The sequence below is a fragment of the Calidris pugnax genome, unplaced genomic scaffold, assembly GCF_001431845.1.
Source record: "Calidris pugnax isolate Ruff unplaced genomic scaffold, ASM143184v1 scaffold20, whole genome shotgun sequence".
Taxonomy (NCBI): Eukaryota; Metazoa; Chordata; class Aves; order Charadriiformes; family Scolopacidae; genus Calidris; species Calidris pugnax.
This window is the reverse complement of record NW_015094510.1, coordinates 28,802,592-28,825,942: the sequence shown is the minus strand read 5'-3', so window position 1 is coordinate 28,825,942 and position 23,351 is coordinate 28,802,592. Positions and strand designations below refer to the sequence as shown.

Sequence of the window (23,351 nt, the reverse complement as noted above, 5' to 3'; positions counted from 1 at the left end):
CCCTCGGGGCCCTGGGCTTCGGTTACAGCGACGTGTGGGCATGATAAGGATGATTTTTAATTTTTTATTTTAAATTTATTTTTTATTCATGGCACTCTCTTCTTTCCTGCTTCCCTTTCATCCCTCCCACCCCCCCACCCCCCCTCCGCTTCGCATGGTCATTGTGTATTGAAGTTACACTTGCTCCTGAGTTAACTCCAGAATTGATGTCTGTAGTCTTTTATGTTCCTCTTTGTCCTCGCAGTTTCTGCTTTTCTTACCATTTCCAGGCTAAAAGGAAAGTAGCTAAAGTGTATGTCAGAATAGGAGGGGGAACGGGGTTGGGGGGGAGAAGGGGGAGAGAGAAGAGGGAAGAACAACACCTTTGTCCCAATTCAGTCAACTCAACAGATCACAACAAGCTGGTTTTTTTGTGACAAAGGCGTTTGAAACAAAGGAGCCATTTTAGAAACTGAAAGAGAATTTATTTTGTGGCTTGCATGCTTTACTAAATCCAAGCTTTCATTCTTCTCTCTTCTGCCTCTAAAATTTTATCCTAAAATGAAGAAGAATAGAAGAAATGGCATCTCTTAACTCCTGCATCATCCCTATGCGCTACACAAGCTTACTGTTTGCCTTCTGTTTCAAACATTTCATTATGTGTTTTTTAAGGAAGGTTATTTTGTACTGGCGGAGCCTTGAATAGTTGAAGCAGTTCAGTGTGTTTGTGACAAGAACATCTTGTCTCCCTAAGATGAGAACAGCAAAAGACTTATGTGCAGTAATTTGGTAGGTGTTGCATACTTATGTCTATTTAACATTTTTAGCCAAGTGTGAGTACAGAAAAGACTTATTAATTCTAAGGAGAGCCTGTTTTTCTCTGACTTACTTAAAAAATGCAGACCACGGCGTTTCCAAACCAAACAAGTGGAATTACATCTAGACATATCTCTTGACTTTTTCAATTCTCATCATTTGCATATCATTTTAAGCATAATTTCAGCTAAAAATTAATGCAAAACCACTTTGCTGTAGCAATTGACTTGTCGCCAAGCCTAATAGATGCTCAGAGACAAGAAACCTATGATTTTCGAGGGTGAAATCATGTGACAGCATCAGATGCTGTATGTATCACCCTAGACAGAAAACTAACAGAAAATACTTCCAGGAAAGCCATAAACAATGGAAAAATCATGTAATAACTTGTTAACTTTCCTGCTGATTCTTTGATACAAGGTAATAACATGCTCTGTACAAACTCATGCTCCGTGTACAAACCTGCTAGAGCTAAGCACATAACCAAAGTGCCTACGAATCCTTCGTCTGCTCGGCTCTTGAGACAGGGCTTTATTAGCCATGGGACAGCGTCACATCAGCTGCGCTGACATTTGTGAACCCAAGAATTTCCTCTGATCAAACATCTTTGTCACTCTTGCTGGGGAATTACAGCCCCTTGAGCTAAGCTATACTTAAGCAGGGAACCTTCAGGGCTGTGTTGCATTAGGTGGTTATTTTGTTATCTATCATCTCCCCTGTGCAAACAGAGTCTTGCTGCTGCTTGCGGTGATGGAAGCAGAGAAAATGCTGTCGCACAAATGCGAGTGTTTGTAGGGCTCCAGAATGCTGCTAGTATTTAAAGCATCTTGTATTTTAAGGCTGTACAGAGAACTTGTACTTACAGTTAGGGTATGATCAGCTGTAACCAATGTTAACAAAAATTCTGCTTAGCTGTACCAACAGGGCATAAGTGGTATACAGGGCCAGGCAAGCCTGTTTTTTCCCAAGGGGTCATTTGATGTATTAGCACGAAATTGCACGAAGAGCAAGCTTGGGCTGCCTGGAGATTGAACCTTGTTGGATTTAAGGTCCTCTAGCTCATGTGACTTCTTTTCTTTTTTTAAATTTTTGTTATGAACATCTGCTCAGCCTTCTTGATTGGAAAGCTTGTTTTATTTGACATTCATTTTAAATCGTTTGCTCTGTGATGTAGGCCAAAAGACTGCATGAAATATATTATCCTCCTTGAATACAAGCTTTGGGAAGGAGGCAAGAAAAGTAAACTCCAGCCCTTTACAAAGGTTAGGGTTTGCTGGAATACTGGGGAGGAAGTCAGGTGGTGAGATTCCAACCAGGAAAGAAGGATATACTAAGGAAAAATGAGACTGATGTAAAGAGATGAAGAAAGTGGTTGTAATAGCGCAGGACTGAGGCTACGGTTTGGGCTTTGCATCCTCAGCATCCACATAATGTAAGATTGAGCACTGAGCTGTGCTGCACCACAGGGTTTGCCAAGCCTGAGCCCAAGGTGGAAATGCTGCTTGTTCCTGGCAGGAGCTGGAAAGAAGAGTCTGACAGCAGAAGCTGCAGGAGCAGCTCCCTGAGTCACTTCTCAGTGGTACGTGGGACTGCATGAGTACTCCTCCTTTTCAAGGCATTTTAGTGGTAAACTGACCTCTCTGACTTTGCCTTGAAACAAATTCTGAATATGTTTACATTACTAATTTGGCTCACATCCAGCTTGATTATCTGACACATCCTCTGGAGACCTTCTCCAGTTGCCTCGTGCTGGTTCACATCTCTAAGCAGTCTTGCTGAAAGAGACCTGAACTCTCCTGTTGAAACTAAACCATGAGCCATGCTCTGGGAGTATTCCCAGTCAATTACAGTGTCTTGTGTGAAAGATATTGGTTTCTTAAGAGTACCTGTCAGCTGTAATCAATTGGGCAGTTCTCATCCACTTTACAAATGAAGACCTCCACACCAAGCTTGTTAGCTTCAAAGCCTTCTGGCAGTTCATTCTGGAGTCCTATGTCCCACTCCCCTGCAAAATGTGAGCAAACAAGAAGATAATTTCCAGCATATATAGTAGCTATAGTACCTGAGTGGAATCAAGTGGTGGGTGTGGTGTTTTTAACGTGCTCTAATCAGTCTGCAGATCCTCAGGCTGAGCAATCCCTTCTGGTTCAGCCAGCTACTGTCACAGAGGTACAGAGGAGCAGAGAGAATAGGAGAGACACGGGAGGTGCAAAGACTGGAATTGAAAACTATCAACAGATTGAGTAGGTGAAATTGCACCTTTTTAGAGCAAATTTAGGAGTTACAGGATACTGTGCTCCTCATGAGTGTGTCTATAGGAAACTACACATACCTGTGAGCTTTCCCATCTCTGGTTACTTCACAGCCTTTTTAGTCTTAATGTACGTGTCCAAGCTAATGTTTTAGCTGAGGCAGAGAGTGTGTTTTTGAAGCAAATGTCCCAGCTGTCCCTGCCTTAGTTCTTCAGCTTGCTTTGTGGACTAGTCTTTGAGCACCTGAGAAATGGGAAGGACCACACTAGCTGCAACCTGGCACCCAGTCCCAGGGACCAGCCTTCCCCCCATGTATGTAGTTTCACTTTCAAACACTTGGCACCATTTTTTTCCTCAGCAGAGCCACCTCTATTGGTCTGTGCTACGCACTGATGTAGCTCTAGCTTCTGTAGTAAGTATGTATGTTCCTTCTCCAGGGAAGGCTGCTCAGGCAGACAGATTAAGGGACAGGACCCAGAAAATTAGTTATATGAGGTCCTGTTTCCACAGCTCCTTGTGTCATGCTGCTAATCCACTCACCGTTAACTGATGTCTTTTGAAGGTGCATAAGGAAGAAAGGTTGTTTCTGGAAAGAATGCTTACTTAGGACTCTGTACAACTGGCTATCAATTTCACAAATGTAAGCGTTATTTCTTAGTGGATATGCTATCTGCCACAGAAGTGCATATTGTGTACCTATGTCTGAGTCTGCCAACAGTGAACTGCTAAGTTTCATAGGACCCCAAAATTGTGATGCTTCTGGGATCAGCATATTGAGCAAGGCCTCCTCTGGCCAGTTCCAGATTGCACTGATAAGGAATAGAAATTTTGCCACTGATTTTTTTTTTTTTTTTTTTTTTTTTGTTGTTTTGTTTTTTGTAGTAAACTCTTGAAAACAGGGAGTCATAATCTCCCTCAAGCAATTCTGCCCCTTATCCATCTGGTAAACAGGCATTCTGCTTTTATTTTATTTTCTTGGTAGCGTCTTCTTTTTTATTTTAATTTTTTTTTTTTTTTTTTTTTTTTTTTTTTTTCTGGTTGGTTTGGTTTTAGTAGTAGTCTTATTCATATAATTTAAAACCAAAAGTAAATCCCTACCTTTCGTTGTCCTCCAGGATGCTTCAGGTATTGAGACTTGTCAATGGTGTAGCAGCAGGGATTGGACTAGATGACCTTTGAAGGTCCCTGTGAACCCAAACAATTCTCTAAACGAGTTGTTACTGTTTTGATACTTGCACAACCAGGTGAGCATGCAGGTGATGGGAATTGGGACCTTAGTACAGAGCAGTCCTGTGGTGGTGGAAACTGTAGTCCTCTTCTATAGCTCTGGTAGGCAGTTAGAAGAGCAAGTCTCTTATTCCCTCTCCCACTCTGCTTTCACAAAGCCACATCCATATCAACATTGGCTTGGATGCATGCCATCAAACAGGTTGTGCCTCTGAAACACTAAGATCAATGTGGGTTTTCTTAATTTGGGCTTGCTAGGCCTTCATGCTGTCAGTGTTAAGGCAGCCTGAGGAGAACAGATGGATTGAAGGAGGAAAAGAGGAGTTCTTGCTGAACCATTTGAGGAAGGGAGAGGAGTGAGGAAGGGAGAGGGGAGATGATGCTCCCAGAGGAAGATATGGAAAACAGGACATATCCTGGGTACAAATTAAGAAAAGGCCATGTGATCTGCCTCAACTATTTGGTGGGGGACAAATATGAAATCTCAGAGGATCTGAAATAGACGTGTTCTTCTTTCAACCTTGTTTGTTCTGACTGCATACAGTACCAGTGTTTTGGGTCAGGGCTTGTTGTTTTTATACAACACCTCTGCAGTCTTTTGGTACCTATATGTGAATGAGATGCTTGAGAGCTGATGGACTGAGGTTTGCCTTTGAAAGGGAAAAATGTTTCAGCATTAGTTTTGGTTTTTATACTATAGTTAGTTTTAGCTGGAGTGGCTTTTCTTCCCAGCCCCCCTTATTGCATTGTAGGGATCCCTGGAAACTCTGAGGGATATTTCTGCTAGAGGGGAAATTGAGTGGTGCAGCATGAGCAACAGGGAGTGCTCTTGCTCTTGTGCATTTTGAATGCTCAGTTAACGTCACATGCAAACCAAGTAATTTGGGACTAGATCTAAGCATGAAAGATGAGACTGTGGTCATCATCCAGTCCAAAAAACCAACCAACCAAAACAAAGAAAAAAAAAAAACCCACCCTGAAAACAAACAACCCACTGAATCGAGAGAAAATTTCAGTCTGCGTGTTGTGCTGTATCATACAGGTTCCCATCTTGAGGATAAACTCATAGGACTGAATTATGATGGGTGTATCTGCTGCAAGTGTTGAGAACTTGTTTTACTTATTTTCTTTTTAAGTTTGCCTAACTATCACTTCACATTTATGAGGTAAAAAGTAGGACTATAAAAAATGTATGCCCCATTATTCTAAGTAGAAAGAGATGCTGAGGGAAGAAGACTTTCAGTATCGCATTGTGTTAAGAATAAGTGTGTTGTGGCAGTGCTGCCAATCATCCTGTCCTAGTTTGTATTCTTCCTGGCTCTATTTTGTTCTTCCTCCCCCTTGGTAATGGTGTTGCAGGAACAATTTCTAATAGTCTTCAAGTTTCTTCCCATCATTGTCTTCTCCACCCTTTTCAATCTTCTGCTATCAAATCTCTTTCAGCATCCTTTTCTATCTGAGAGTGAGCACCTAAAAGAAAGCAAGTGCCTGGCAGGACCTCACAGAAAGTGGCAGAGGGAAGGAGAGCACCACAGCAGGTCACACTTCCATTGCCACTGACTTGGTTGAGAAAGGATGCTTTCTGCAACCACCACAAGAAGTATGGTTCCTGGGCCATGCTTGCAAGCATGTTTCATCAGTTTTGCTTACCAGCTCGCATAACTTTATTGACTTTCAAACTGTTCTTTCCATCTTTTCATTTTGCAGATCTTCATCTCCTCTAACATGACAAAGCAAAAGAAAAGGTGTGTTTGTGTGACTGTATCTCTCCTTGCTGTGACTGTCCCTGACACCAAACTCCATCCTAGCTTTCTTTTTCCACTACTTACAGATGGAGTACTTGACTTTGCTGCTTGGAGTTAGCTTAAGCTACAGAAGAGTGAAGTGAGTCTAAATACAGTCACTTTTACAGTTGTTTGCAATCCTTGTTAGTGGAAACTAGAATTTGATAAGGTACTTGTGAATTTTCAAGTTGAAGAGTCAACTGGTAGCTGCTGGTACAAAGCCCTGTAATAACAGACTTGGGAAGATGCCCCTAAAGAAGGTTTGTGGGATTTTTCTTAAACCATATTACCATTCAAAATTTTTCTCTAAAGAAGTCCTTAAACCTGTTTAAACCAAAGCATGGCATTTGCAGTATTTATTGCAACAACTTAAGAAAACTTTCCAATTTCTATGGGCAAAGAGATTCTTTCTTCCATTTCTTCTTAGTCCAGACATTAGTAAAATCAGAGCACTCTACCCTGCAGATGCCATTCTGGGCAGCAAGCACTTAACCAGAACTTTCAGCAAGGTCATGTACTTTGAGCTGTCCTGGTTTCCTGCCCCTTGAGATGCAGAACATCTCACTGAGCAGCAAACAGGAGATTAAATAGTAATCCATGAAGTTTGGAAAAAAAAAAAAAAAAACCTGCAGTGGGATTTTTAGTCCTCTTGATTGCAGATGAAGTGTGTTACTCATTTATTGTGGTCCCTCTGCAGATTGCAGGACCGCAGGCTGGTAACAGCTAGTGCATAACACTTGCTGCAGGGTGCTCAGTTTCACAAATGTTGTGCTTCATGACATCATCTAACTGGCTTAATGCTCAAGGGATCATTATTCTTGAACTCTGTCTCAGGGAACAGTGCTTCTGTAAAATTACAGAAGGACTTTTTTTTTTTTTTTAATCAGAGTTAGGTTGAAGGTTGGACTAGATAATCTTAAAGTTCCCTTCCAACCTAGACAATTCTATGATTCTATGGCATGGAGAAACTCTTATGTACCCTACTTTTGTGTGTCTGTCTTGGAGAGTTCCATTGAAAAGCTGTTTCTTGCACGCTGAAGTAATCTGGATGCTGTGATGGGAAAACTGGGCACCACATGGAACAATTTTCTTTTATGATCAGTATGAATTGTGTCTGACCTTCACCAAGTTCCTGGGTAAATCAATTGCTTTATGCTCCTCTAGCCTGAAAGCATTGTCTGGCCTTTGTTCTGACACATCTGGCATCCTTGTATTTTTTTTTTTTTTTTTTCCTTCTTTGTCAGTTAGCAAAATAAATATAAGTCTTTAGCTCTACATGTTTTCAAGCTGATGCCTTGTGTGAGGTTGTATTGATTTAATGGCTGAATTAACTAACTGTACCTGGTCCAAGCAGATATAACAGGTGTCGGAAAGGTAGGAGAAAGGATAGAGCAAACATCTCTGGTGCAATCCTTTTGACGTTGCAGATCTGCATGTGACCCGTGGATAGGATGAGGTTTCTTCCCCATAAACTAGTGCGTGTTGGCAACTGGTAGGACTCCAAAGCAAATATGGACTTCAGTTATTTTTGGTAGCAAGTGAATACTTCATCTTTGCCTTTTACTTTCTACCATCCTCTCATATAGGCAATGAGATGGAAACCAAGAAGGGAAGGCAAACAAGCATCAGTCTCACTTTTGGCAATAGTCACTTTGGGTTTTTTTCCATGGAGCTTCTGTAATTAGTCTGGGAGCTAACCAAGTAGCCTTTTTGGATTTTATTGTAGGATTTGTTCAAAACTTGAAAGAATGTTGCTACAAAGTGTGATGTTTTATTTAGAACAGACTTCCTTGCAGTACAAGCTGTTGTACAGTGTGTCTGGAAACTGAGCAGGTAGGCCAGAAATATTGCACTGCAAATCATGTAGGCGCAAATAACTCACCCAGATGATGCTGCTGTTCTCCTGGGTGAACTCATCAGTGGTCAAGTGAAAGTTCATAAGAAGTGGCTAAAAATGATGCCTTTCTATAACACATAAAGGGGTTATGGGGGAGTTCTTGAGGGCTGTTTTCAAGCATGAGACTTTATTTTTAGCTGATAGATCATTTACTTGGGCCTATTCTGGATGAAGTACACTTTCCTCAATAATTCAAATAAGCTTGTTAAGGATGGAAACATTATAAATGGAGACAACACTTGAATACTTAAATTCTTGTTGAAGTTAAGCATCTGATTACATTTCTAGAAGTTTACGGTACTCTGGGGTGTGGAGAGCTTCCTCTGCTTTTTTAACTTCATATTTATTATTAGACATAGAATGTACCCACTGAAGTCTTCACCGGTGACCTGAAGTGACTTTATAAAATTTTATCCTTTGTAGTAGAGCAGAGCTCTATTGTAATAGAGCAGAGCTAATAGTAATTGGTAAAAGTACATTATTGCCACAGTTCTGCATGCAGAATATGTCTTGTGTGCATATACATCTCCTTTGTTGAATTTCTGGGATTCAGTTTGCTTTTAAAAGCTGAATGCAGAACCATAATATTTTTCTTTTCAAGGGCAGAGATCAACAATGGACTGTAGAGATGCTTTTATAATGCTGAGTTTTGGGCTGATGTTATCTTCATCAAACTGTGGGTTATCACTGAGCAAAAATCTACTGAGGAATTGAGTGTGTAGGCTGAACTGGATGATATTAGATGTAACTTGCCATGTGAGATTTGAAATGCAGTCCTATATCACTGTCTCTTACAAGTATTGTAAGACCCTCTTGATGCTTCCTTGTTTCTGTTTTATATCTGCAATGCTATTTACCACTTTAAAAAGGCAGTAAAGGACTGAAGTGCTAAGTTAGGACTACAGAATTAAAGATTTTCAAAGCACTGTTCTGTAGCTTGGGAGAAGGGTTTTTTTGTATTCTCCCCCCAGCTCTGCTGTGATTTTGAGCTTTTATTCAGGGGTCTTTGTATTGCTTTATTGCATTGTATGTGCTCATGCTCCCAGGCTTTTCTAGATAGGACTAAAATTCAGTGATTTTTTTTTTTGCCTTCATGTCTAGCCTTTTGCTCATTCTCCTAGTGAAATACAGAAACATAAAATGTCAATGTTTGATGGAGATTAGGAGAGGAAAAAATCTTATTACCTGTGACAGTGTGACTGAAGTCAAGTCTTGCTTATTAGCTTCATCAATCAATTCTGATGTTTTGTTCCAAGACTTTCTTCTAAAGAATGCTTGAAGTTGAATGCAGCCTCGTCTTTGGCACACAGAAATGAAAATACCTTTCTGTACTGAGATGGGGAAAGTGAGCTCACACAAAACAGGTATCCACTGTTGATCTTTGAGGTGAGTCCTGCAAGTAACTGTATCTGTTGGTGTGAGGCAGAGCCAATTCTGAGCCAACACAAAGGGCTTTTGAACTCCATAGAACTGGGATTGGAGGCAACCTGTTCTGGACACCCTTTTTGGCAGTAGAGCAGTTTCCCAGGATGTGTTCTGAGTTGGAGAGGTCTACACACTGTTCTTGCTATAATGTTCAAAGACCTATAAATTACTATGCTGCAATTAAGGTGGTCAAAGATCCTTACTGTTCTTACTTTTATTGCAAGTGAATGCAAGTTGGAAGGTGCATGAATGCAAGATCCATGGTCTATTCCATGGGATGGCATGATAAACAGTACTTGCTGAGAATTAGTATGGCTTAACCAAACAGTTTGGGGTCCTACAGGTGTTGGGATTTTATTTTAATTTGGGTGTTTTGTGTGTTATATTGATACTGGCCGGGCTCTTGTAGACACTTCTTGAATTGTAGGTGCCCTAAAATGACTTGTTTATGGTCTGAGTGGTGGAGGCTTTTGAGTGGGAGCAGTGGGGAGAGATGAGGTGGAGGGAGTAATCTTGTTCTATCCTTAAGCTAAGTTTGTTTCATGGGAAACACTTCAAATTATAAAGGATTTTGGAGAGAAACTGGTAGCTCCTAAACTAATGAAATAGCAAGGACTTGGGCACACTGTCTGTTGCATAGAGTACCTGGGTGTAGCTCAGGATATCTGAGATCTACCCATAAGAGCTACTGGGGGGGAAGCAGAGAATCAAAGGTTGGAAGGGACTTCAGAGCTTCTCCGACCCAACCTCCTGCTCACAGAAGGGTCAGATCTACGGTCAGACTTCTCAGGGCTTTATTCAATTGGGGCTTGAAACCTCAAAGGATGGAAACTGCACAACCTCTCTGGACAGCTGATGCCACTGCCTGGCTGTCCTCTTGGGGAAAAAATTTTCACCTTATATCCAGGCTGAACTTCTTGTCTTTTTAAGCTTATGCCTGTTTTTCACCTTCCTGCCCTGCACTGCTGTGAAGAGTCCATTTAAGACTTCTCGATGACCTCCCCATAGGCACTGGAGGTGCTTTTAGGTCCTCCAAAAACTGTTTCTTCCCATCTCCCCCACTCCCTCCGCCATTATGTCAGTGGTCTCTGCTTAACTCTCTCCAGTTTATTGATGTCTTTTGTTTATTGCTGGGGTCCAAAACTAGACAGTCTAAATGTGGTCCAAAGAGTGCTGAACAGAGCAAAATAATATCTTCCCTCAGTCTACTTACTGTCTCTGCTTGTGGTCATGCAGCCCATGGTGCTGTTGTCTGTCTTTGCGTACTGCTGGCTTGTGGACAGGGCATCAAGGTACATTTCATAACCTTCATAACCTATTCTTCCCCTTTCTGATTCTAGTTATTACAGATTGGTGTTCAGGAGAGAGAAGCATTATTATTCCCATCAGAAAAAAAAATAGAGAGAGTAGCAAAGCACTTCTGGTGACCTAAGGCTCAAGACTGTTGTCCCTCACAAATAAATACATGTAGGCTTTTGAGGTGAATAATAAGAGATCATAGCATTCTGGGTTGCCACCTGGAAAGAAAAGCTGCAACCTGAAATCAACATCATGATGTTAGTTGGTGGCATTCATCTCGAAAGAACCTGCTTTGAAAGTGTAACAACTAAACCTAAAAATAAATGAATCTTTTTTTTCCTCTGCACTCAAGATGACTGATGCAATTATTGCCTTCTACTTCAAACATATGTCCTCTTTTTTTTTTGTGAGGAGGGAAGTTTGGATGAACTGTAATCTAATGATCCACATAAACAAAGTCCTATATTCAGCCTGCTCATCTTAATGGTTCTGATGATTTGTCTCTTCAGCACAGCTATTCTTTCTTTATATTTAGAATATAAACCATCTAAAAATGTTTGCAATATGCCAGGTGAGTCAGTAGCTTGCAAGACAAACACTGTCAGGAAAACTACTTTTTCTTTATATTTTACTCTTTAAATATGCTGATTTATATGAACACATTTTTTTCCCTCAACTGTATCTACAGCTTTCTTAAAGACACACAAACTAAACCTTCAGCTTCATATAAAGAGGTGACTTTTAAGGCTTACTCTTGACTTATTTCAGCCTCTGGCAACTGTTAACCTTTCAGCTTGATGCATGTTTTGCCATGCTACTTAAAAGATCATAGACTCATGAGAATTCAAACAGCTAATATTTATTTAAGGAAAACTTCATTTATATTTTGAGATCGATCTTGCAATAGATACTACAATAGTATGACTGTAGTAGTATTGCTTCTCTTCCAAGAAAAGCTGCAGCTAGTTTTGGGAGGGGAAACTCCTGTCTGTTTTAAGATAAACTGGATGGAACAATTGGCAGTGAATGGGTATGTGGGTGGTTTGCTGGAAGAAGGAGAATGTTGATTTGTGGAAGTGGTGTGGGATAAAATCCTGCAAGGTGAGAAACTCGAGCGTATGGGAGATCCAGAGTATGTCCTTGCTTCATCCTCAATCTAGAGCCTTAGAACTTCAAACACTGGGCCAAGAGGTTTTCAGTGGTGGATCTGTGTTGTTGGTGTAAGCTACTTGTAGGGAATTAATGAAGGATAGCTAACAAAGTCAAACCCACTCATCTTTAGGCTTAGTCCAGCTGCATGACTTAAAATCAGAAAAAGCTGAAAAGCTGCCTACAAAAGGAGGAGAGGGGAAGTATATTGCAGGTTCCTCAGTGAGAAAATGTGTGTATACTTTAAAGCTGGACTTTTTTTTTTTAAGCTGCAGAGAAGCACAGCTGCAAGTTTGCGTGAATGAAACCGTGAAGAAGTGCAAACTCAGGGTCTGAGTGGTGGGTGGGCGCTGTGGCCAACAGGTTGCTCCCCACTGGGTGCCTGCTGGTTCTAGGTATCCTGCTGTAAGTCTGGCAGTTTCTGACAAAAGTGATATTTCAAAAGTGCAGTAAGTTGTCTTCAGACACTAGCGTTTGTCTCTCCAAATCCGTAACTGCTGTCGGCTTCTCAACTAAATCGTATAATTGTTGTGCTCTTTCTTTCCACAAGCTCACAAACATTCATTACCCTGATTTATCTGCAACCTGTAGAAATCTTTTTCTCATATGTGTCTTCCTTTTCCACAAGTGGACCTTGAAAACCTTCCTGATCTGCAGATATCCAACTTGCTGAGGAAAACCTTTCCTTAAGAAAACAGGAGGCTGTGAGATAAATCCCTTCCCTTGACAACAAACACATCCTAATGGCAATTGACCCGAAACTTTTCGGGCAATCTCTGAAGTGATGTAAATGTCTTCCAAAGCTATAGCTGCTCATCTTATTGACTAAGATGCTGTAACAACTTTACTGGAAGTAAAATAGAGTACTAGTTCATTTTGTATGGAATTTTATTCGTTTTTTCCTCTTAAATCTATTATGTTTTTAGAGGAAAAGAGGTTGGCAAAAACTGGCATCATAGAATAGTTTGGAATGGAAGGGACCTTTAAAGTTGGTCCCTAAAACTAGTTGGTCCCTAAAATCCAGTCCAACCCTCCCACAATGAGAGGGGATGTCTTCAACTAGACCAGGTTGCTCACAGCCCCATCCAACCTGACCTTGAATCTTTCCAGGGGCATCTACCACCTCTCTGGGCTACATGTTCCAGTGTTTCACCATCCTCATCATAAAAGATTTCTTCATTCTATATCTAGTCTAAATCTGACCCCTTTTAGCGTAAAACCATTACCCCGTGTCCTATCACAACAGGCCCTCTGAAAAGGCTTGTCCCCATCTTTTGTGTAAGCCCCCTTAAGTACTCACAGGCCACAACAAGGTCTCCCTGAAGCCTTCTCTTCTCCAGACTGAACAGCTCCAACTGTCCTCATATGAGAGGTGCTCCAGCCCTCTGATTGTTTTTGTGGCCCTCCTCTGGACCTGTCTTATTAGGTCTTGTGGCTCTAAAGGCTTATCAGTAGGTGAACTTACTCAGCTGTGAATTGTGGTAACAGTCTGAAGAGTTGAAACACTGTTTTCTTCACAGAAAATCTTTACTGAACTCCTCTAGAGGACCACTTATGGAGGTATATGGAAATGGTGAATGCTGTCCTACTTATTTGAAGATGACTGTAAATGCTTGCTTTCTGATTTTCTGGTCTAGCCTGGATGTCTATAGCTTATGTGTGTGTCCACTGTCCCTGTTTGAGATAAAACAGAACCACCCAGTGGCCAACCCAGCCCAAACCACATCCACCTAAGTGAATCATTGCAAGAATCACAGAGCATGACATTAATTTCTATCCCTGTACTTAGCAGAAAACAACCTTTACAAAGTCTGGCTGCCAGACATTGGGGTAAAATTTTTACCTCGTGAACCAAGCAGTATAGACTGTCTATACTTTTGTTTGTACTGGAAGTCTTACCTCTAGGTCTTGAAAACCTTCTTGGTAGAGTTGGGTGGAATTTGCTTTGTGCTCCAGTGGAGGAAGCTGCTTTTAAGGCCATAGCCTTTCAGTGGACCTAGTTGGTGGCTGGGCCTGTGCTGTAGGGGACTAGTTGTTGAAGCCTCCAGGGTGAACTCTTTCTCTCCAAGCTGGAGGGCTTTGTTGTTGACTTCTGTGGCATTGGGACTTCAGCTATAAATTTTTGCTCTGGTGACTTGCCCCCTGCCCTCTTTTAAATTCAAAGGGAGGGAACAAGGAGAATTATTTTTGTAATTCCAAAGGTGGGCTTTTAAAGACATCCAAAATTGGCACTCTTAACTTGTTGCTATACTTGTTGTGTCACTTAGTTATGCTTTTTCTTTGCAACCAATGACCTTTCTTTGTGTTTAGCTTTCTGGGTTAGAGCAGGGGTTTATGAATATCAATGTTGACTTCTTAAAGTTTTTGAAACAATCTAATTTTTAATGAGCATTCAAAAAAATTTATAATTGGCTGTAGCTGGTAACTGTTGTTGAAGGGAAAGTATCGTGAAGCTCCTACCATGCCGCACTTGGATGAGCCAATTCTGGAGTTCAGCCAAGTGGACCTTCTCTTCCCCTTAAAGCAGTAGTAAAGAAGCAGCATCCTTTTCAGCAAGGACTTTGATCAGAATCAAGAAGGAACTGGCCTCAGAAGCTGAGGCCAACACACACTTTTAGAGGGGGTTGATTTGAGAGCTCCTGGCACTTCTGGCGTGTTCCTTACACTGCTGCCCTTATGGGTCAGATATTGTGGTGAAGCTTACTTTGCTCAAGTTGATGCTAAAAAGCTGAGACTCAGCTGTGAGAAGCTTTCACAAACTATCTTTGAAACAGCAAATTATTAGACTGGAGCAGGGGAGCAGGTTACATCCCCTCCAGTTTTTGCTGATCTCCGGTGCTCTGTGTGCTTGCTCTTGCTGAAGACCTATCAAAAGCTGTAGCAGGAAGTGTTAGGAGCCTGCCTACTGTGTTCGCTAATGAACCGGAGTTTGATCTGTCCTTGCAAGTAGGTGTCACTGCAGCCAGCACCAATTACAGCTGTATTCAGGGGACAGCAACATGATTCAGCCAGTCAAAAACAATATAAATGAATGAAGCTTTAACAGTTCAGGGTTTATATATTTTTAGCAAGCTGCATGTGATGTAATCCAACCGGATAGCTGCATTTTTCTCAACTTAAATGCTTGTTCTGTTCCTGTCAGCCGGCAACAGCATAATGTAAGTTAACAAAAGGGAAATAATATGAGAACAAGGTAGGATAAGAATACTTTTATCCTATCAGTGCTGGTAGGTCCTGCAAAAGAAAATATATTTGAGTTTCTCTAGGTTTATAACTTTGTGACAAAAGAGGCCAGATTTTGAAGGCCTTCAATTATCTTTCAGCATGCTGCAGGCAGTGCTGATGAAAAATGAACCTTTTCTTAATAGTGAAGCTTTCATTCAGGCCTACTACTGACCTTGAAAGTGTGGTCTTGTTCCCTTTAACTCTTGGATGAAGCTGTCCCAATAGCAGACATGCATAATGGCACTGTTTTCTGGCAGCAAGTGAAGATATCTTATTGCCTTTTACAGCATATGAAAGACAGTAATCTGAAAAGTCTGTATCTTAGTTAAATATCACTTGTATATGATGCAAATATTCTATTTAGAAACCTGAAGTAAAGAGGTGATGAGTGGGGAGAGTCTGCCAGTACATGGGCAGGGCTATATTTATGATGTTTCTTCCCAAATTCTTGTTCCTCTCCTCTATTGGAACTAAATAGTAATCATAATGAAGATTAACTGTAGGACATCGGATTTCAGAACATGAGCAACCTGGCCAACTGAATCTATTAAATTATACATATGAGATCTAAAAGTGAAGTTGGTCACCAGGAAAGTTCAGGACCCAATAGTAGCTCTTTGCTTACATGCTACTTCTACCCAAGGTCTCAAAGTGCTGTTGCAAATTCTGGGGAAGAGAGGACTTAAAGCAGAGTGAGCTGGGCTTCTCTTGAAAAGGCCACCTGGAAGCTGCTGTGAACTAGACGTTTTTGAAGAAAGCAAGAGGTGTTTGAAATGTGATTTTTCTTCAAGCTTTCTCAGTTAATTCTGTGCTCTTAGCGGAATTTTTTACTGGATAGCATGGATAGTATAGTCTGGTCAAAATATGTGCTCAGGCTGAAGGGTGTGAACAAATTATGCTTCTTCGTTATGTTTTTACTGACGTGAGATTTCTTAATATCTTTCCTATATATTTTCATAGATGTTTGATTCAAGAGCAATTTAGAAAACTGAAGTATAACTTTTTTTTTCCTGCTAGTAAATACGTCTCAATTCTATTTCTACAGCACTGATATCACCTGCAAGGAAGAGTTCATCAGTGATCAATAGATTACAGCTCCAGCAACACAAACAAAACCGTCACCATGAAACACTTCTTGAGGTAACTGTTCTATATTTTTTTGAAAGTGTTAAATTATTCTAGTTGTTTCTATGCTGCAGTGAGGTGAAGTGTTTTAGCTGTTACCTGTGGTACAGAAGGTGTAAACTAGTTTATACTAGATTGCTTTCTGTTCACCTAGATTTCACTATTTAATTAAAGCTCTTTTAAATTAAAATTTTCTTTCCCATTCTTTATAGAAGCAAAGAATGTGGGAACTGTCTTATGGGATTGGAGCAGTGATGTATCAGTAGTGCTCAATATGTCAGGGGAGAACAGGAGAAAAAGTAACATGAAACAGTGCTTGAAAAATGTTGGGTGGCTTTTGGCTGTTTTTTTTCTTCCCCACTCTTGTCTGCTCTCTGAATTTTTGGAGTGTTACTTGTGAAAGTGGAGAAGGGGGAGATGTTTGGTGAAAACGTGCAAATGTTTTTGAAGCCAATTGTACTGAATTTGGAGAGAAATGTCTATTATTTGCTCTTACATATGACTTGCATTTATTCCTCTATAAACCAGGAGTAAAATGGGGGACTTTCAGACACCAGCTGTAGGTGTAGAAAGCCCATGTTGTCTTTGTTCTGTAGTCAGTGGAGAGAGTTGAGCACTCCTAGAAACTAACAGATCAAGAGCTTAATTTGTGTATAAACCAAAGAAATTATATTCTGTCTGCATGGGAAAAACCTTTTCAAGAGGGCTGAAACATATGCTTCTGTATAAAGCATCTGTCACTATATTTTTCTCTCTTTTTAGACTGTTTATAGCAAAGAATCCTATACACTGTGGATATCAGCATCGTTACCTCTAAGCTGATCATCTGTAATGATTTTGCTGCCAAACCAACCTTGGTTTAAGCATTTCTGTGGAGTGTTTGGGTCAGTTTCTCCTAGTATCTTGAGCCAGCTGCAAAAGTACTCTGTGAGCAAGATATACACAGGTTAAAAGTATTTGCTAACACCCACAAAAGACAGTGAAGATTTACTGAGCCATTAGGTTAAGTGTTAGTGTGGTCACCACCCTGATAAGCTCCAGCCAGGAGGGAAAGGATTGGTCCCTACAGCTCTGTGTCCCAGATCCTGGATAGTCCCAAATCTGCCACCAAATCCATCGATAATGGTCCAGTGACCTGATGGTTCAGAGCTAGCCTGGCTAATACCCCTGTAGTCCCCTAACATCCTCCCCCCCTTACAAAACTGAAAAATTGTGTCTCCTAGTACATTTCTAACACAAAGTTCAGCCATTGAGTGAGACAATAAAAAGATATGAGAAGAAACATGTTGTGCCATGTAGTAAAACTACTTTTAATAAATTGAAGTTCTACAACATTTAAACAATTGCAAAACTTCAAAAGAAGTCCTAAATTGAATTGGTTGCTTGTGCAGTCTCATTTCTCAATCTGAATTATTTTCCCTAATCCTGCCTTTCCCAGGACTGTGTTGCACATCAGAATAGCAAAGAAAGGGGCTGTGCTTACACAAATGGCACGTACTTTGATGTCTAGGTCTTTTATAAGAATATAACTTTTACCTGAGGAATCTTTGATGTAACAGAATTTGGCTTTTCATCTACCTGCTTTCAGCAGCTGCTGCTTTCCAGTGAAAGGAGAAGCGTTTTTGTTTTTTGTTTTGTTTTTTTTTTTTTAATAGACAGTCTAGTACTTGAAATAACTCTAAATCCCTAACTTTAGGGGAGTGCTGTTGGCCAGTAAACTACAGGACTCCTATGCTCATATCTCTAATCTAAGCCGATGTCTAAATGAAAATAGATTTTAGGTTGGTTTACATTTCTTTTCTTTCTCAGCTTGCTCTGATATGAATTATTCCTAAAGTCTGAAGTATTGCTTACAAAATAATAAAACTGTCTCTCAGGAAGATATTTAATCTTTCAGTGCTTTCTTTTTTTGCAAAAGGGGTTTTGAGGAGTCTGTTGGTGACGATGCTTCCGCTTTGACTGTAACTTATCTTAAACATCTGAAATAATAACAACTTGGAGAACCAACTGTAGCAGACGCTTAGGTTTTTTCAATAAAACCTAGAAACTTGACACCTTCTCTTGATCTACTGCAAAACAGTCTGTAAGCACTAGCAGATTTTAAGCATAAGTTCTGTCTGACTACAGTCGCATCAGATAAAATGAAAATCAAGTCAGCAAAAACCAAGAGCAGGGAAAGTGTGGAAAGCTGCTGTTAAAAGCTACTCTTATGTCTTCCTTAGTTGCCACGGTGACTTGCTTTCATGTCTAAATGGAGAGATAAGGTGGATTTCAGTTGTCAAGTCTGCAAAGGCAGAGTGAAAAAAATTTCTTGTGTTTTTAAAGGAGCTAATAGCATGTTTGCCTGTGGCAGAAACAGCGATTGGTACGTTCCTTCTTGGTTGACCTTGTATAAAGATTATAAGTTATACAAATAAACTAAAGACAGTCAAGTTAATTAGCTCCTAACAGGGTAGTATCATTTGCTTATTTCACAGCTTGTCATCCTTAACTAACTTGTGTGTCCTTGACTTCTCAAGCTGTAATCAGAACTCTCAGGAAGGAGATATTGATGTGTAATGCTTTCTTCTCTAAGCTGAGTACAACCTTCAGGAAGAGTCTTTCCTATTTGTAAGACCTAAAACCGGACACACAGGAAAAAAAATGATGTGTAAATAGATTTAGTGACTTTTATGTCATTATCTTAAACTAGTGTTTTTTCTGGGGGGAGTGGTGGTGGTGGTTTTTGCTTGCTTTCTTTCTGCCATTTTAACCCCAGTAACTACCATTGGGTATCTAGTTGAAAGTTTTCATTTTACCTAAAGTATTTGTCCTGTTTCACATGGAACCCAAGTGAAAAATACATATTTTTAAAATTTATTTTTTTTCTGTAGCAGTGATACTGGATTTCAGTGACCCTCTCTGTGAGCCAAGTTGGGGGTATTGCTCAGGAGCTAACATGTAGCTTCTGATGTCCAAGTGATTGACATCAATGACTGGGGATGTGTAACCCTGACTTCTCATAGGAGGATGGCTGCATGTGTTTCCAATCGTACAGCATCCTGGCAAGGGAACTGCCTGTTGATTGGGCCTGTGTGCATCAGCATCTTATTATGCAGTTTTTTCTTTGTTTTACCTGAATAAATGTTCATGTGAACTCTTGTAATGCATTTTGGATGTGTGAACGCAAACCTGTAGATCTGTACAGCTGAATTTAATACAAAAGGAGAAGGAGCTTGTATTAGGAGGGGGAAGAGTAGGATGCAAATTTCTGAGGAACACCTTCATTTCTGTAATACTTTATTCTTAAAGCTCATTTCAGGATCTGAAGTATTGTTCTACATGACTACACAAACTGCTGTTGAAAGATACTATTTTCTGTGTGGAGAAAACCTGCAAAGGTAAACAGGTTAAAAAAAATGAATATAAAACCAGAGAAGAATAGAGAGGAGGTTTGGAACTGAACTCTAAACCAAACCAGAAGTTAATGTCACTGTGCTGTAGCCAGACACATGGCTCATGCTACACTTCTGTGTGGGTTCTTGTTCATGATATTCTGTTTTGGTTTATAGCTGCCAGTGTCTCCTCTTCGCTTATGTGAACTGAAGTCCGTAGCAGATAGCATGAAACTTGTCTTATTTAATCAATAGTATGCTTTTATTACAGGACTTCTGCAAGCAAGAATTCCCTTTTATAAAGAACAAAACAAACTTGTGTTACTTTTTATGCCATTCATGTTACAAATGGAAGATTTCAACTGTTGTAAGCTTGAGATGGATGAGTAGTAGAAAACTGAAGGTATCCACAAAGGCTAACTTCCTTCTATAAGCTACCCAGTCAAAACTAGTGTTTGTTTGCTTTATTAGTAATAGCTGCTAAGTATATGCTAGTGAATCACAGATGTAGTGTTTGTGTGCTGTAGTGATGTTTTCAGTAGATGCATTTTTATTAGTTAATTTTTGTGCAAACCGCAGCCAAAGCAAAGCTTTAGTGGGGAAGGTGGTTGTGACCATGGATGGCCACAGCTCTGTCCCATTTGGAGTTTTTTCCTTTGATTTGCAAATCTGTCATTGAGCCTAAAGGCAGCAAGGTATCATTCAAATAGACCTAACACCTGTCCCCCTCTCCCCCCTCCCTCCCAAACTTCTCCACAACATACAATACAGTAAGAAACAAGGTTTTGAGTAATTAAATGAGTTGTGACATTTCAGCCCTGGAGGCAATTAAGTGTAGGCATCAACTTTCTTAAAGGATGTGTGGGTTATATGGGAGCCACCTTGTTCATTAGAAGGAAATCTTACATGGGCTGTTAACATGAAGTTAAGTGAGTCTTTCCTCCCTTCTTTCATATAAATGAGATCTCTGTGTAGTAAGTTGCTCTAACAGAGACCTAACTTTTGGAAACAAAGCAGGCTGAAAAAGAAAGCAACTCTAATTTCTACTGCAAATGTATAGTGAACTCACAGAACGTTGTTTTACCGCACCCCACCCTCCAGTTTGGCATTAATCTCTTGTACTCATTTCTCTGGATTTTCAGTCAGACTACAGAGCTGGAGTGTGCTGAGAAGGCTGAGGGATGGCTGTAGTCTGTGTTTGGATTCTTCAGGGATGGTGGACTAGTCAAATCTGTGAAGGCTGATATCCAATGTCTAGTGGAAAACCAAAATGCCTAATGTTAGCCTGTGGACTTTGTCAAGCAACTATTAAAGGCTGCAGTTAGAGGCATTAGTTGACTTTATATGAGATTGACTCTATAACTGACTTGCACTACTGACTCTTGGAAACTTAAAGAATGACTGTGTGGCTGATGATGGATTTGCCTTCTGGTAAATGGTCTTGTTCTTTATACTGAAGGTGATCACCTGCTGTGAAGCACATACAAACTCCTCACAGTAGTGTGCTCTGGCACATTTTGCAGGGAAGAGGGGGACCCAAACATTTCGATCTCAGCAGCTGAAACTCTTTTGCTTGTCAAAAACTTGATTCCAGCGTGGGAGTTATTCCCCATTCTTTAGGTTTCGCTTTGTATCAAAAATAGGGGCTTCCTGTTGCATGAAGACAAGGCGGTTGCCTGCATGCAGGCTTTTGGGAGTGTTAAGTGAATTAACAAAAAATGTGGAGATAAAGTGGATGCTTTTAAAGCATGTTAAATACTTGTGGCTAAAATGGCTTTAGTTCCCTTCACTTAATCCTCCTTCAAAGGAGATTAAGCTGAAGTGAACATAAAGCAGATTAAACTCCTGTGTGGACATTAACATGAGTTAACTTATCTTCCCTTCCCTGAATGTCCTTCTACACCATGCCCTTCAGGATGTTTTTAGGAAGTGATGGAGCTCTTTAAGCTTTATTAAAGCTATAACTGATTTGAGTTCCTGAAATTCACTATTTCAGAATAACTACTGCACTCCATTGAAAAGGATAATACATAGTCTCCTGACAAATGACTGTCCTTTGAAAGCATCAACAGCATGTGGAGGATATAATGGGCTAATGATGAATACACATACACACAGGCTTAGAACATAATGGACCAAATTATTTCTGACTATTTAGTGGCCAGCTAGTGTAGCAAAGCTGTATTGATGTTTTCCCATAATATAATCATAGAATATAATCACAGAAAGCTTGAGGTTGGATGGGACCTCTGTAGGTCATCTAGTCCATGCCTCCTGCTCTAGCAGGATCACCAGTTGCCCAGGCCTGTGTCCAGATAGCAATGTTCCTGTGGTCAGGTCTCTGTAATTTGCCATTTCTGAGATGTGATTCTGAACTCAAGGACCTGGGGTAGATCCTGGCTCCCGTCTCAAGGTAACATTGCATTGGGGGAACGTGGCAGGATGTGCGCCTTCATAGCTGCAGAAACGAGAAAGCTAATTTGTGTCAAATTTAGTTGTAGCCCATGAAATCTGTTTTTGGGGTGTGTTATGTAATCATGGTAGCAGTATGTGGGCTTTGGTAGCAGCTGCAATGCTGACAAACTTTAAAATAGAGCATTTCTCATGTATGCAGCCTTCCTCAGGCTTTCATAGGATCCCAGGTTAGTTCAGGCTGGGAGGGACCTCAGCAGGTCTCTGATCCAACCCTCCTGCTCACAGCAGGTCAGCCCTGAGGTCAGACTGGGCTGCTCGGGGATTTTTCCGCTCATGGCTTAAAAATCTCTGAGGAAGGAGAGTGCAGAGCCTCTCTGGGCAACCTGTGCTGCTACCCGATTGTCCTCCTGGGGGAAAAAACTTCTCCTTAGATCTAGGCTGAGCCTCTTATGTTCCAATTTGACTGGCTGTTGTTCCTTGTCTTCCTGCTTTGCACCACTGTGAAGAGCCTGACTCTGTCTCCTCCGTGATCTTCCCACAGGCACTAAGGGCTGCTGTTGGGTCCCCCTGAAGCTCTCTCTGCACCAGGTTGAGCAAGCCCAGCTCTCCCAGCCTCTCCTTGCAGGGCCTGTGCTCCAGCCCCACTATCGGGGGGGCTTCTGCTAAAATCCATCCCGTTTGTCAAAGTCTGTCTTGTATTGCTGGGGCTCAAAACTGGATGCAGTATCTAAATAAGGGCTTTTGGGGGTTACTGTCAATTTTATAGTTTGAGGAATTGTGCAGCATCAGCGCTGTATAAAAGCTCATCTTGGGAAGAACTGGCGGTCCTCAGGACAGTTCTGAAACACTTTCTCTCCTGAAGGAGGGAAGCTTTGGTTTCCTTAATCATCAGTCTTAAGGACCTGACAGGAGTGTTGATTTATGTTTGTCAGGATAACCAGCCACTCTGCTTGGAGCAGCTGGATGCAGGGACAAAGCTAAGCCAGGGTATAGTGGCTCCCTAGATCCTCAGCAGCCATGACAACAGGGTGAGCTGTTCTCCCTTCTCATGTAGACCTGTTTCCTCAAAGCATTAATAGGAACTATACGGCCTTTTATTTTAAAGGGCAAAGAGTTTTCTAGAAATACTCATTTGATTACTCTGGAGTTGATTTATTTTGTGCTTCTGGTTCTGGTGCTTTGTGCATGGTTTTGTTGTTGTTGAGTAAGACTGAAAAGCATGATTTAATACTTATCAGCATAAACATTTGCGGTGTGAATGCTGGTTTTGCTTTAAAAGAGCCCTCAGGCAATAAGAATTTGGGTTGAGGAAGTACCTACTGTTTGGATGGTGACCTTGTTGAAACAAACTCTGCTCAAGACTCTTATTTTCAGGCTTCTTTTT

The 23,351-nt window shown here is 40.8% G+C and overlaps 1 protein-coding gene across 4 annotated transcripts in view; it reads left to right on the top strand.

The window, feature by feature from the left end:
- ELMOD1 (ELMO/CED-12 domain containing 1) overlaps positions 1–23,351 on the top strand; it is a 42,469-nt gene that overhangs the window by 438 nt on the left and 18,680 nt on the right. For all 4 annotated transcript variants that reach the window (XM_014965786.1, XM_014965789.1, XM_014965787.1 and 1 more), the window contains exon 2: positions 16,099–16,193. In XM_014965786.1, coding sequence (XP_014821272.1) covers positions 16,177–16,193 — 17 coding nt within the window. In that variant the 5' untranslated portion in view covers positions 16,099–16,176. The remainder of the gene's footprint in view (positions 1–16,098; positions 16,194–23,351) is intronic.